The sequence below is a fragment of the Trichophyton benhamiae genome (assembly GCF_000151125.1).
Source record: "Trichophyton benhamiae CBS 112371 chromosome Unknown contig02295.1, whole genome shotgun sequence".
Classification (NCBI taxonomy): Eukaryota; Fungi; Ascomycota; class Eurotiomycetes; order Onygenales; family Arthrodermataceae; genus Trichophyton; species Trichophyton benhamiae.
The window spans coordinates 302,437-316,823 of record NW_003315097.1 but is presented as its reverse complement, the minus strand read 5'-3'; the positions used below and the strand labels follow the sequence as shown (position 1 = coordinate 316,823).

General features: G+C 48.5%; 8 protein-coding genes across 8 annotated transcripts; 6 read left to right on the top strand and 2 right to left on the bottom strand.

Annotated features, from left to right (window-relative positions):
- Nucleotides 1-1,050: 1,050 nt before the first annotated feature.
- ARB_01012 (uncharacterized protein) lies at nt 1,051-1,647 on the top strand (the record flags this gene model as incomplete). The annotated part of the gene is made up of 1 exon (XM_003012715.1): nt 1,051-1,647. One exon carries the CDS (start codon nt 1,051-1,053, stop codon nt 1,645-1,647), a length of 597 nt encoding a protein of 198 aa, XP_003012761.1.
- Nucleotides 1,648-2,159: 512 nt separating this feature from the next.
- Nucleotides 2,160-3,523, bottom strand: ARB_01011 (uncharacterized protein; the record flags this gene model as incomplete). The annotated part of the gene is made up of 2 exons (XM_003012714.1): nt 2,160-3,298; nt 3,445-3,523. 2 exons carry the CDS (start codon nt 3,521-3,523, stop codon nt 2,160-2,162), a joined length of 1,218 nt encoding a protein of 405 aa, XP_003012760.1.
- A 1,031-nt stretch (nt 3,524-4,554) lies between these two features.
- ARB_01010 (uncharacterized protein) lies at nt 4,555-6,455 on the top strand (the record flags this gene model as incomplete). The annotated part of the gene is made up of 2 exons (XM_003012713.1): nt 4,555-5,015; nt 5,150-6,455. The coding sequence occupies 2 exons, from the start codon at nt 4,555-4,557 to the stop codon at nt 6,453-6,455; spliced, it is 1,767 nt and encodes a 588-aa protein (XP_003012759.1).
- Nucleotides 6,456-8,250: 1,795 nt separating this feature from the next.
- ARB_01009 (uncharacterized protein) lies at nt 8,251-8,964 on the top strand (the record flags this gene model as incomplete). Its single annotated transcript, XM_003012712.1, has 3 exons — nt 8,251-8,339; nt 8,418-8,820; nt 8,941-8,964. The coding sequence occupies 3 exons, from the start codon at nt 8,251-8,253 to the stop codon at nt 8,962-8,964; spliced, it is 516 nt and encodes a 171-aa protein (XP_003012758.1).
- A 652-nt stretch (nt 8,965-9,616) lies between these two features.
- Nucleotides 9,617-10,680, bottom strand: ARB_01008 (uncharacterized protein; the record flags this gene model as incomplete). Its single annotated transcript, XM_003012711.1, has 3 exons — nt 9,617-10,228; nt 10,406-10,595; nt 10,661-10,680. The coding sequence occupies 3 exons, from the start codon at nt 10,678-10,680 to the stop codon at nt 9,617-9,619; spliced, it is 822 nt and encodes a 273-aa protein (XP_003012757.1).
- Nucleotides 10,681-12,055: 1,375 nt separating this feature from the next.
- ARB_01007 (uncharacterized protein) lies at nt 12,056-12,436 on the top strand (the record flags this gene model as incomplete). The annotated part of the gene is made up of 1 exon (XM_003012710.1): nt 12,056-12,436. The coding sequence occupies one exon, from the start codon at nt 12,056-12,058 to the stop codon at nt 12,434-12,436; it is 381 nt and encodes a 126-aa protein (XP_003012756.1).
- Nucleotides 12,437-12,905: 469 nt separating this feature from the next.
- ARB_01006 (uncharacterized protein) lies at nt 12,906-13,361 on the top strand (the record flags this gene model as incomplete). The annotated part of the gene is made up of 1 exon (XM_003012709.1): nt 12,906-13,361. One exon carries the CDS (start codon nt 12,906-12,908, stop codon nt 13,359-13,361), a length of 456 nt encoding a protein of 151 aa, XP_003012755.1.
- Nucleotides 13,362-13,885: 524 nt separating this feature from the next.
- ARB_01005 (uncharacterized protein) lies at nt 13,886-14,290 on the top strand (the record flags this gene model as incomplete). The annotated part of the gene is made up of 1 exon (XM_003012708.1): nt 13,886-14,290. One exon carries the CDS (start codon nt 13,886-13,888, stop codon nt 14,288-14,290), a length of 405 nt encoding a protein of 134 aa, XP_003012754.1.
- Nucleotides 14,291-14,387: the final 97 nt, after the last annotated feature.

Sequence of the window (14,387 nt, the reverse complement as noted above, 5' to 3'; positions counted from 1 at the left end):
GGCAATGCTTTCTAAAAAAAAAATATACCCAAAAACTTTTCGCCTAGCATTCGCTCACCGGTTGGGAAGAACCGCCGAGTACATATAGTCGCGACAGGGACATTTGATTTTGTTTCTTCTGTGTCCTCAGATCCCTTGAATTTGAGGCTCTAAAATTTTCATCTGCCTTTGGAGATCTCGTTTCCCTATCGGGAACTGGATACCGCGCTTGTCAATTCTTATTTATTTTGAATCTCGCGATGGCACCAAAAGGCGGCAAAGGCGGCGGTGGTGGTGGACATTACGGTGGTGGCCGTCATGGTAGCAGCAGCAGCTATTCGAGCAGCTGTGCTTCTGGCGCGTTCAAAGATGGAGCCATTATTGCTTCGATGGTTTTTCTGTCCATCTTCCTTCTCACGTTCCTCTGCTTGGGTTGCCTTACTTCCAACAAGTCAACCGCGATGAAAAAGAGGAACCAGCGGAAATCAAGGTCGTTGTGGTGGGCATTAAGCCTATCATTGACATTAATCACAGCGTATGCTATACCTTACCTACTACTCCATACGCTGAAACCGAAGGAGAAAGTATAGGCTAACATATTGACCGCACAAGATCTACCATACTCTTCATTACAACGACGGTCATGCGCGAGTGTAGATCTACTGATAACTACGAGCTGCTTTCCATTATTCGAACGTGGTTCAAAAACTGGGGCACTCTACTCCTCATTGGAGTAATTATGGTCCCTCTCTGCAAACATCTTCACCAACTGGCCGGCAAAGTTCTCGGGCGCGTCGTTGCAATTGGCCATTTTGTTGTCATGGTTATCATGGCGATACTTCTCGTTTGTTACCTGGGATTGCAGTCCAGCCTTCCGAGTATACGCGCGAACTACAGGGTACTTGATACTCTATCCAAGGTGACGTCTGGCCTAGGGGCTACCTACAATGTAGTCGCGTTTATCGGAACCTGCCTAGCGTCTATCAGCATACTCTTTGCTGTCATTCGAAGCTCTCAGATACAGAATTCTGTATGTATACCTGAACCCTCAACCAAACATTATTTTCGAGTATGTCGTTTGCCGTTATACCAACTAACAATTTATCACAGTGGGCAAAGAAATGGATATTCTTTGTGATCATTTTCCCTGTTCTTCTGACCTTCTTTGATGTGGTGTATGGCTTCCATTTCTATGTCAGAGGCCAACCATATACCACCACCGCATTTGCTGTCTTCACCTTTCTGTGGAACTTGTTCTATACCATGTCGTACCTGGCTGTTCTATATATCGTCTCCGAAGGCTCGTTGGCCCCGGTCACGCAACCTGGAGCAATAGATCCAAACGACCCCACCAAAGGCACCTATGTACCAGTTCAGCCTGGGCCCCAACCACCGTTTCAAAACGTCAACACTGCATACAACAGCCCGATGCAACAACAACAACAACAGTTTCAGCACAACATGCAAACTCAACCACCCATGAGCCAACCCGGATTTGAGCCTACAAGAAATGATTTCTCTCCGTCTCCTCCACCTCAACAGCCCCAATACTATGATCCCGTTAAAAGCCCCGAGTCTCAGGCCTTGATGCAGGGCCAGACATATGAACAGCCAGCGCCCCAGTATCAGAATTACCAACAACCTGCCGTTCCTCAGCCTTACAGGTAATTCAGAGAGGAGACGAGTTAAGTTGAGTTAGTGCCTGATGGAGCCTTCTCCCGAATAGCCAAACAACCCTGAAGAAACATTAATGTGTGACGGAGAAAATATCATGGTACTGCATGTTTGATATGTTAAAATTCCGGGAGACTGTTCACCTGGTCTCGAACGCCTATTTTGAATGTGGTGCTGTCACTGGTACCTGATAACGATACCCCGTATGTTTTTATTATATCCAACATTTACCTTTTAATAGTAGCGTTTAATATCTAAATCCACTGGGTTTATGCCCTCAATTTCGTTTATGCATGCCATTTGACCCATTAGCATTGAAGTCCAATACCATAAATATTCAATAATGTATCATTACTCTAGTGTACAATTCAGGAGAATGAAAGGGAAAGGTAAAAAAATACAAGTCAATGTGCTTTTATATGTATGTAGTAAGAATAGGTAAATGTTTTTATATGGGTAACAGGGAATTGAAAAGGCAAAAATGAAAGCGAAGCCCATCAACGAAATCAACCCCTTCTACCTTTCTTCTTCTTCTGGGTAATGGAAGAGGTTCTCTCTTCCTCTTGAGGCACAACTTCCTCCTCCTCGGTCTGTTCAGGCATATCGTTTGCTGTAGAGTCAGGAACGGCGCCAACAACTCGTCCAACAGTCTTCTCATATATCCAGATGGGAAGTCTGCAGACCATGGTGTCACGGAAGGTGGGCTTGGGAATTTCGTCAACGTCAAGGAGGAACTCCTCCTTGACACCATCCTCATTTTCTTCAACAAGATACACGTCACCCGAGGAATCGACCAACAGGACCTTTCCATTCTCTGCAATAACACGTTTCCGGTTTCTAGTCTCAACACCCGCAGGTGTCGCAGTGCCGGATCCAGGAGCAGAAGAGTCTTCACGGTTAACAGATGATTTCGCCTTAGCTGCTTTAACTGGTTTTTTGCCTTCTTTGCGACTGTCCCGCTCCATCATGCGCTTTTGGCGGCGGTTAACTGGAACGGGGGCAGCACCTTCGTCACCTGCATTCTCCCCCGAAGAAGCAGCGGTGGAATGTCCTCTAGAATCCGCAGAACTCTCACCAATATTTGAAACGCCCGGAACACTGAAGTCGTCACCCCAAGCTGCACGGCGAGCCTGTCTGACATAACGTCGCACGAACTGCCTCTGTCGTTTCCAGCTTAGGACAAGGGCAGCGTAATGAGCAGCTCCACCAAAGGCAAGGAACAATCCAAATAGCACAGAGCCCAGTCCAGGGCGGAACCGGTTATAGTAGTATCCAGTACCCTTCCAAGCAGGGAATCCATTGTTCAAGAAGTGATCATATCGCTCACGGCCGGGGCCCTTGAGAATGTCTGCAATCAAACCCAGGCGAGCAAACTGCTGAGTGGCGAGCTTGTGCGCCTTTTCAATCTCACGGTCTGTAGGTCCCTTGGAGACACGGACTCCTGGTTTAGAGCCAGTTTTGGCCTTGCGCGAGCGGCCGTAGTTGGCGATGAAAGCGCGCTTAACTTTGTCGGGGTGCAACTGTTTGGATTTCTTGCGATATGCCTTGACGATCTCGCTCTGGCCAGCATTGGGCTTGACTCCAAGGAAATCTGTCCAGAATCGGATCAATATACGGCCAATTGATGTAGGAGTGTGTATCAGGACTGACCGTAAAAGGTTACATTATGACCCTGGGTGGCGTGCAGCTCATCTCGCAGGCGGAATATTTCGTGATCTAAACGAAGTGATGTTAGAGTATGCAGACACACTGGAACACTGTCTGCATCGCCGTATCAAGCAGCTCACATACCTTCTTTCGACCAAGCAGCAACGAGGCCAACGAACAGCAGCGCAAAGGCGAGCAATCGCAGAAGACCGAAGTGCCTCATCTTGGGCACACCCGCAGTTCTGCGTAGCTATTCTCCTTCCAAAACCCTTAGCTTTGCGCTCACAATATCGACTGCGATCTGGCAAAGGCCGTCGACAAGAAATTGGCAGCGCTGTCGAGGAATCCTTTTGCTTGATCTTCGAGGTTTTGTTTGATCAACAAAGATGAAAGTTGAAAGGTGGTTGTATTGGTGTATTGTCACACATTGAAATATTACACATTCCACTGAGGCAAAAAGGAGTGATTTGTGGGGTAATATATGTATTATGTTGTAATGTTATGGATATTGAGCCTATCCGAAGCTTTTTTTTGCTTAAAAAGACAGATTTCGACTTGAGTGGCAGAGGATGTGTGATAACGATGTACCCCAATATGAGACAGCAGGTATATTCGTTGCTGTATAGGTATCTCAGAGTATAGTTGCAGAGATACATACGCCGTGCGAGATGAACAGTCTAAGAACACCGCTCTACCATAACTCATCGCAGGGAACATGCCTATGGATACTCTCTTTACATTCCTATACTTATGCATTGCCATGTCTACATTTATTTCGTATTTTGTATTTTTGCAATAGCTATCAATTTATCATGATTGTCTGCTTGATCTGCGTCTCAGGGGCTGAACTGCTTACATCATCCTGCCAAGCCACAATGTGTCCACGTCTTGTGCTTTTAATTTCTTCGTCTTCAACTTCGGCCCTGCGACTTCGCCAACTTCGTCTCCTCCAGCTAGGCTGCAATATTCTTCTTGTTGGTGCTTATATACCTCGCCGTCCGCGCCTCGGATTTGCATTTCACGTAGTCTGTGACAAGCTGGAAAGAAAAAAGATTAGTCGACTCTGGAGCGGCTCTCTTGGCAGGGTCCATCCATCCCTGTGATTGTTGATGCCTCTTCGTGTGCCTGATATGTCTTCTGCTTTATTGATTAATAGACGGCTAAACTGTTGAAAACAGATAGGACTTACCTGTTGAAGCATATCCCCTGCGTGTTATCCTCAGAATCTCGTTGTTTGCACAATAAGCCGGCACAATGGCTAGTATTCAGCTCCCACTCGAGGCATTTACCTCGCGCCTGAACCTCACAGAAAGACTCAATGGCATTCGCTCCCAGTCCATGTCCAGTCGCTTCGCCAACCTACGGCCCGTCTCTGAGTTCTTGGATATCAAGCGAGTCTCTAAGCCGGCCAACTTTGCTGAATTCCAGAGCCGCGCAAGCTACAACCTCTCCTACTTCTCTAGCAACTATGTTGTTGTTTTCATTGTGCTCAGCATCTACAGTCTGCTCACCAACCTGGCCCTCCTTTTCGTCATCCTCCTTGTTCTCGGAGGCTCTTATGGTATTGGTAAACTGGAAGGCCGGGATCTAGATGTTGGTATTTTCCGTGCAACCACTAGCCAACTCTACACTGCTCTTTTGGTTGTTGCACTTCCCCTAGGTCTCTGGGCGTCACCGTTGTCTACTGCTTTGTGGCTTACCTGTGCTACCGGTGTGTGCGTTATCGGACATGCCGCGCTGATGGACAAGCCAATCGAGAATGCTTTTTCGGGGGAGGCGGTCTAGGTGGTCGACCGCGAGCTCCTTGTGATGTGCCCCTATGGGGAAGACCACTAGGGGCATTGTGCAGGGGGAAGAGTCAGAGGAGTCAAAATCGGCTGACGGAGAGTGAAAGTGGTGAAGAGGAAGAAGAAGACGAAGACGAAGAAGACGAAAGTGATGGCGAGGAGGAGGAAGACGAGGAAGATCCAGGAGTGTCTTTGGTTCCTTTTGTCGATAACAAGAGAAGGGAGACTTGTGGTGGTGAAGTGGATGAGATACCCGGAGAATGGTCTGAAAGTGATGAGGATGAAAGCATGGATGAGGCTGAAGACTCAGATGGTGAGAATAATGATGATGGCTGTGATGGTGTGACTGGATATGACGGGCATGAGCTCTCACGCAATGACACTATTGCGTATGCAGTGGAACTTGCCATGCGAGACGACGATGATGTTCTGGTTGAAAATGCGCTTGAAAAGATTCGATATGCACGAGTGAACCGGTTGAACAACTTCACCCTTACGGATAGGGAGGTTGACGCATTGGAAAGGAGGAGACGACGGAATGCCGAAATTGGACTCAGCCGGCCACGCACCCCAGCTACCAACGGAACAGTTAAAACGCCCTCAAAAGGGAGTACCAGACAGATATACAGCTCTTCTAAGAAAAGGAGGCCATCCGACACCGTGAGCGTTGCCGATACGACTTATTCATCACCGGCATACCTTGGGCACTACTCTGTCCCATCCTCTCCGGTTCCTAGTCATATATCTCTCAGGAAATCATCTAACAGGCCTAGGCAACCACGTTCTTCAATATCACCCAGACATGAACCAAATTTCCCTCCACCGCAGCCACCGCCACAGCCTCAGTTTTACCCCTTCGGCCCGCATCCTTCAATGATGCCTGGACCTACTACCGCTGGAGCAATTCCTCTGTCTGTGCCTCAATCTCCATATCCCATGTACCCCCGGCCGGCATATCCACCTCCACCTCCAAACATCATGTGTCAGCCTGTGTATTCTCCTTTGCCTTACAATAATTATCTAAATCGCCCCTCTCCTGACTCGTTCGCAATGCATGGGCCACCTCTTCCATCCAACCAAGCTACCAACGGGACTGGCCATGGTGATGATGGCGTGGAAACCATAAACACTGCCTCTAGTAGTAGAGACGAAGGGTTTGCCCGCCGCAGAAAATCATCAACGAAATCGTCTCCTAAAAAGACACAACCCGCTTCCACAAAACCGCCTGACACACCCAAACCTGATCATGCATCCCCTGCCTCGCCTACCACGACAGAGACTTCTAAATCATCTTCTTCCAAATCTACTACCACTGCAACTCGTGATGGCTTTGTTCGACCAAAGAGGAAAAAGTACAGATGGATTTAATACTCGCTGCCTTTCATCTCCCTCGCCGACCAATTTCTTCTCCTGACTCTTAACCTGCGCAATGTCTCTTGAAAGTTTTCATTTACCGGGACGCACTTCATGGGTACTTATTTTTAATGCCATTAGACTTGTACATCTCGTCTCTTTCAAGATTATACTTCTCTTACCTTCTAGTCGGATACTTTCCAATTATTAATTGTCCTCCAGAACGAGCTGCCATGCTCTAATCTCCTTTCCATTGTCCATACATTGCAGCTATCCTAGATAAAGTTCCAGCGAAGTTAATCAATGCCATTCACGTACTGAGTGATCCATCCAAAGCCCATTTTTGATAGATCCTGTCTATACCTACACTGTCGATTTCATTGAAGAGGCATGTACTTATTCAAATGCCAGTCGAGGTTACTGCCGGTTTTTTTTTTTTTTTTTTTTTTTTTTTTTTTTTTTTATCCATCCATAGCCTGGCGACAGGGCTAAAATGCAGCATGTCCTAGGATTATGCAGGGATAAAGCAAACCGACAGATATCACACTCAGAGATTCAGCTTGCTCCCGCCAATCGCCAACGAGGAGGCCCCATGGAGGATGAATTCAGCAAACCAGCCGTGTTGCATTTGACTTTTCCCAAAAAAACCCAGGTATACTACATGATATTTGGCTGCCAGACATGGAACACCCACTATCCGCATGAAAAAATAATCAGCGAATAAAGAGCTATGGAGCCGGTTAGTTATTCTGGTACAGAGGAAACGAGAAACAAGAAACAAAGTCGATCAAAAGTCTCTTGACTTTTCTGCTCTTCCATTGGGCAATAATCAGTTAGCGACGATCCCTGGTAGTTCCATTGACAGGCCAGAGTTCTCACTTCGCGATCTATCTATCTCCTCGCTAGATCTTTGACGGCTCCTCACAGATAATCTCACGAATCCCACCACTGCAGCGTCGTAGTGATGTTGACGTTGTAGTTGTAGTAATTGTTGTAGTTGTCGAAGTTGAGATGCTGGCTCGTGCTTCCCATGCGGGTCGAGCTCTCCCGTTAATGCCGAAATTTAACTCCGCCGGCTTTTAGCGGGTGCGGCCGATGACATCATCATCTGACAGGCCGCGAGAGCTTTTTTTTCCCGAGACTCAACACCTGGCACGCTTCGTGGACACATTGCTCTATACACATAATAGACAGCCAGACTCTGCAGTCGACGCGGAGTAGGAGCTGTGACATTCGCTCAACTGTTATTCCTGTTTTCTGGTTTATATATATCCTCAATTGCTGTCATTTGTTACCTATAACCGCCCACCCAGGAAACGCCGGAATCTCGAAACTCACCTTAGTTTGCCTGGCTAACAAACTAGCTGATTCGACACCATGTGGTATATTTCCTACTGGCTTTTTCCCCTGGTGGCAGCCTGCGTATGGCTAGGTATGGCAAGCCTGACCCCAAAAACACAAGAAGAAACCTGCTGATAAGCCCGGATAGCGACACTGATAGTGCTCCTGGTGCGGTGGAAGATTGATGGATCCCCCGCATATCCTTCAATGGAACCAGGCCAGTCTATAGCGTATGGTACCCGAAAAATAGCGGCAATTCGTTGCATTGTACTGACTTTGATTTCATAGATATATATCGGACGTAGCTGCACAAGGCCTCAAGCCGCTGTTTGTAGCGGGGTGTGCCGTGTCGTCTGTATTCTTTGTGCTGGCATTCATCTCGGAACGCTGGCTACGGCATAAATATCGCCTTGTGCCGAACAGAGGAGTATATGATAAGACTCTTTCTTTGCTAGCGATATTATTCTCCATGGTCGGGGCAGCTGGACTTATTCTTCTGGCCCATTTTGACACCCTAAAACATTCCCGCCTTCACGGTGGATTCCTGATAATGTTCATGTAAGTTTGGACCATCCTCATTACGCCAATTGCTAACATCCGCACGTTACTAACGTATATTGTGTTGACCAACGTTAGAGGAGGGTACCTGCTCAGTGCTCTATTCATATGCCTGGAGTACCTCCGCCTTGGAGTTGAATACAAGGAGCACAAAATCATCTTCATGAGCTTCCTGGTCAAGGTGTTTTTCATTTTGGTTGAGCTAGCACTGGCAATTGCATATAAAGTCCTTGGAAAGAGAAGACGAACGAGAGACACCGCTGCGATTATTGAATGGGTTGTTGCTTTCATTTTCGCGCTATACGTGCTCTCGTTTGTTGTTGACTTGTTCCCTGCAGTGAAAAGCAAAGATCATATTCCACAAGGCGAACGTTCTCGGGCCATGGCTCAAACATCCTCGAGCCTGGAGTCTGGGTCCTATCCCTCGACGCAGCCCCGGCTGAGCCAAGAAGCACAACTGGCTACCGATCAGATGGTGGATGTAGGAGCTACGTACCGGGGACGCGTGGGTGATGGAACCAGAATGCCCGCTGCCACTTATAACCCGCATACTTATAGACAGACACCGCTGTCATGAACAGGAGATTTTGTACGTATATAGGATTATGATACCCACTGCATATAAAAGGGAGGAGGCATTATGATGGCAATCCGGGGCATTTGTGTGGTCAGAAGATAACTGTATAACATTTAGCCATGGTGTTAAGTGTTTGTATGACAGCACTAGCATTTAGATAATCTAAGTAGATTATATCCATTAGTGATCTGATGGCATTTCCTTGGCCAATTTTAACGGCGACCTTCTTGCACCTATCTTGGAGGATGCACATGGCAAATTGTTAGGTAGGAATGAGGAACAATAATACCTGCTTGCTAGGTCAGTACCCGAATTATAAAATTAGTTAGTGTCGTTACAGTTTTAAACAGTTGCACATCTAAACATGGATTTATGGCAATTGTCAGCAGTGGGATTCGAACCCACACGCAGTTTGAACCACCCAAAAGTGGTCCTTACTGCGCTACCAGACGATCGCCACGAGTCGCCAGCTGACCTAAAATAGAAAAAAAAAAAAAAAAAAAAAAAAAAAAAAAAAAAAAAAAAAAAAAAAAAAAACACTGAGCGGCCGGCCCTAAGGGGGCTTTCCAGAACAGTGACATGTGACGGCTAATCTAAAGGAACTTGCCAGAAAAGAAGATGATCTCTCCTTGTTCAACCCTTTCTGTCATCTCGTAGTTGTATTAAGGTCGATAGCGGTGTATACCCTTGGATACAAAAATTAGGCCATTCTTGCGGGGGTATTGGTTCTCGATGGCACCTGACTGGCTGGCTGGCTGCGGAGGGCTGACCGTGGCTGGATTGGCGAGAGGACTCTTCCCCGGGAGCTGCGAAGGACTTTTGGTGGGGCCTGTGGCTCTTCATCAGCCCGCGCGGCGGGACGAGGGGCTTCACTCGAAGGCTGGGTCTCTGGAGCTTCACCCGAAGGCTGGGCTCCTGAAACTTCACCAGAAGGCTGGGCTCCTGAAGCTTCACCGGAAGGCTGGGCTTTTGGAACTTTGCCGTTAAGGAAGTTGATCTGATGGTCATGTAGTGCATCCAGAGCCCATGCTCTGTAATCACTGGGAACCTGGCACCACTGTCTAAGCGAAAATTCCGGACTTGCAGCATCTGGCGTCTTTCGCATGGCGAGTAGGCACAAGTTAAGCACGTGGACACCCTCTTCGCTGAGGCACTTAAACACCAGTGAAGCCTGGTGATATGTTCTATCGGTGTCAAAGGTTGCTACATGTATCAATGCAGCGCACTCCGAAATTGCAGCGATAATGGAGAACACGTATGCCAGACACAACAAGCGGCTGCTGCTGCACCGGGGGAATAACAGCATTCTGAGCTGGCACGCTAATCCCACCCATCCTAAAGCCTCTAGAATAAGGTAGGTAATCAACCAGCCACTTTTTTCTCGGTATAAAACCAGAGTTGTCTTCCTGAACGCGGAAGACCCTACTCTGGACAAAACGAGGACCGCTATGCAGGTTATCCATAGCCTATTCTTAGAAAACCAACTTACCCGGCCATCACAGGCTCTCGGCTCTCTAGTAGGAGCAGAGCCACCCATCGGAGCAAAGAAAATCTCAGCAAAATATGTTTGACATTTTTGCTTCTTTCTCTTTGCGTTGTCTTCACCGTTAACTGCCGACTTGCAGTAATTGGAGACGACATCGGAGGCCAGCCACTTCTCTAACAACTGACGATCGACTCTGGAAAGTAAAAGGATATTAGAAGGAGGAAATAGTGATCTAAGGGAGAGGGGGTTGAAACGAACTCGTTGGCTCCTGGATCCATCTCGAAACGGTGATCAAAACGGAAAGGAGGTTATCGAGGGAGGCGTATCAAGTATTGCGCTTTATTTAGGATGGGCTTGCCGGGGCAATCGAACTAAACAGTAGAAACGCAAAGGCTGAGGAACGCAAGGAGAGAAGAGGAAGAGGAAGAAGAGGAAGAAGAAGAAGAAGAAAAAGAAGAAGAGGAAGAGGAAGAGAGGAGGACGAGGACGAGGAGGAGGACGCGAGGGCCCGCGCACGGCAAGCGCGTCCTGGTCACGTTGCCTGCCCCGTCCGCGGGCAGGCGAGGGCGACGGCCTTCCTGGCGGTGTTCATAGAGCTGTGTCTATCATTCAGCCTGGGATATATAGCTAGGGGTATTCCTATGGCTAACAGCAATCCATATACACTATATCCGCATCACGGATCACGGATCGCGGTGCAGGTATCAGGATATCTATCACATTGTTGGTATTGTTATTATGGCGCTGCCGTCCAGCAGCAGCGGGCTACCTATGTACAGGAGCCAGAGCCAGGGCCAGAGGGGCTCTAGCCATTAGTTACTATTCTCGTCTCATGCTGGCCCCACGATGAATGATTCACCAGGAGCCAGCCCTTTTCTCCTTGCCATAGCCTTGAAGGACTATCCCAAACTAACTCTCCTTGGCGAGATAGAGCAGGCAGCGCTGGATTCAGGGTAATTGTTCAGAGTAGCTGTTCAGGGCAGTTGGTTGTTCAGAGTAGTTCTTTGGTTGTTTGGTTGCCTGCGGTTCTCTCGAGATCTGCTCGGTTGAGGTCGACGTGAGGCTCTTTGGGGGGATGGATCTAACCTTATCTGGACTAGTCACAGAATTCAGTAAGTTTACTTGCTTACCTAATATAATCTCCTGTCTTAGAGCCTCTTGCCACCAACGTCATACCATACAAGGGCAGCAAGGGCAGCAGAGGCAGCAGAGGCAGCAGACCATCGCGACGACCATACATCCATCCATGGTATCATCAGGACTGTGTGTCTTACCGGCCCCGTAGCGCAAAAGCAGACAGCGGATGCACGCGCACGCTCATGTGTGTAACGAACTTGACAACTCAAGAGCGCTTCTCTCTCCCAAGGTCAGTGCTAGTCAACTACGCGCGCCATTAGCCACCCGGTTGGGCAATAATAATAGGTGGCATCTTCGTTAGATCCTACAAAAGCAGCAGCTTGCTCCATCCGCTGACAGTGTTATATCACTCCATCCAATACCCTGTCCCGCTCCGTGGGCTCAATAGATATTACTGCTATGGAGGCGGTTTATAACGGCATCCAATCCCTCTACGGCTGCCTTTTTCTCTCGCAAGCTGAGCGTGCGTTGTCGGGCCTCCATGAATATCCCTTTCCTCTTCACTCATGCGACCACATGGAGTTTAAGATAGAAGACTTTGAATTCGAAGTGAAACGTCGATACCCTCACCGCACTGATATCCTTGGAATAGCTGAAAAGGTTCAGCAGTCTATTCGTTCTGAATATGGCGGGGTAATGCCAAGTGATTTATTTGATATCTATGAGAGGAGAGAAGCCACCTCACAAAATTTTACCCCTAGGGAGATAGAAACATTACAAAAGCTCCTAGCTAAATGGCAAGATACGACTGCTATTGAAAAAGAGTATGCCTTCCTAAGATTGGATCTTCATTATCCAGATAACGAGATTATACATGATACCGAGGAACATGCTGCAGACACAGCGGAGAAGATGAAGCAATGGTTACTCGCCAGACACGGAACCCTGGAATTCTAGACAATTGCGATTGTGAGGACCCCGAGGATGGCCTATGTTAGTTTATACCCATACTATAGTGGCATGCTTACCTTCTATTAATGCAAAGTGTTGTTCTTGTATCCTCTACCATAAGAGACCTGTCTATTATCAAATACCATTATACTCCTCTATGATGTTCATGCTATTGAGGCGTTGTGTCCTCCTGACTTGATTTAGACCTGTAGTTAGGCCCAGCATTGGTTGTGTGTTGCTCACCAGCTCGTGTGTTGCTCACCTGTGTTGCTGTCGTGCCTTTTTCTGTATAAAGGTTCGTCTTTCGTCTCTTACTCCCTTTCTCTTTCTCCTTCTTCCTCAGGCCACAGAATTATTTCCAACGTGAGTTTCATGCGCCCTTATCACCTACCTCGTCTATCCTATTTCATAGCCCTTAGACGTGTGATCCTATATCTAACGGAATAAACACCATAGATCAGTGCCAGAATAAAGAATGCAGCAACAGCAGCAACAACAGCAACCACACTGGCCTACGGTGGCCGCGGCGGTGGCAGCAGCAGCCACCGCCTGGCAGACGGCGGCATCAGCAACAGCAACAGCAGCAACAGCAGCAACAACAGCAGCACCAGCAGAGGCAGCAGCAGCAGCAGCAACAGCAAAAACGGCGCTGGAGGCCGCAGAGGCGGCAGCAGCAGCTGCAACAGCAGCAGCACCACCACCACCACCACCACCAGCAGCAGCCCCCGCCCCGCCCCCCTGGTGGGCTACCCACCAGGGCTGCCCAGCCCAGCCAGCCCAGCCGCGCCCCCGCCCCAACAAAGAGCAAGAGAAGAAGGAGAGGCGGAGAGAAGCTCGTAGAAGAAAGCAGAAGCAGCAGCAGAAGGAGAAGGAGGAGAAGAAGCAGAACGAGGGCCTGCCCCATCGCCCGAGGACACAAGAACACGAATAAACAACTTCTTCTTCTTCCTTCCATCTATTTTCTATCCAACCATGGCGTAGAAAACAGCGAGCCAAGTCCAAAGAGTCTCTCCGTAGCCCGCTTGTCAGAATATATCCTACAGACATTGCCCGTAACCACAGGCCAGCCCCTCGTCAGAACGAGGGATGCCTTGCTTCCCTGCATACCTAAATGGGACTCCTCTTCGCGTTCTCGCCGGGGGATAGCACAAATGGCTCGAAGTACCTAGTTAAGCCCCGTCGTAGTTGTGTGTTGCTCGCGTGTGTTGCTCGCGTGTGTTGCTCGCGTGTGTTGCTACCGTGACTATGTCTATATAGAGATTCGTCTCTTCTTCCTCCCTTTCCTTTCCTCTTTCTTCTTCTCTTTTTCTTCTCTTTTTCTTCCTTCTTCAGACCGCAAGAGACATCCACAATGTAAGTATAATGCATCCTTTTAGTTCCCTCGTCTATCCTACTACATAGCTGTTGACGCATGATAGCATATCCAACTTAATAACTACATTTCGATAACCAACGATGTCTACCCAAACACCAACAGAGCCAGCACCACAGGCAGCACCACAGGCAGCACCAGCAGCGCTCACACCAGCCGCCGCAAAGGTGGAAGCGGCGGCAGCAGCATGGAAAGCGGCGGCAGAAGAATGGAATGCAGCCGCAAACGAGTGGCTAGCCGTGTCAGAGACCGGAGGAGCAACAGAAGCAGCAAAAGCTGCAATAGAAACAATGGAGGCAGCCACGAAATCGATAGCTGCGGCCAGAACAGCAGCTACAGCACTCGCCAATTGCCCTGCCCCTGCTGCACCAGCGCGCCCGCGCCGCCACCGGCCCCATCAGGTGGCCAAAATGAGGGCCAGGAGGGCTGAAAGACGCCGCCTGGAGAGGGAGATCAAGAAGGAGAAGGAGGAGGAGGAGGAGTATTAGGAGCATGACGAAGGGGAAAAGGGGACGGACGTTGATTCTCTTCTGTGTTTTTAACTAACAAGTTTGACTCCTTAACAAAGTGGAGAGAAACGAGATC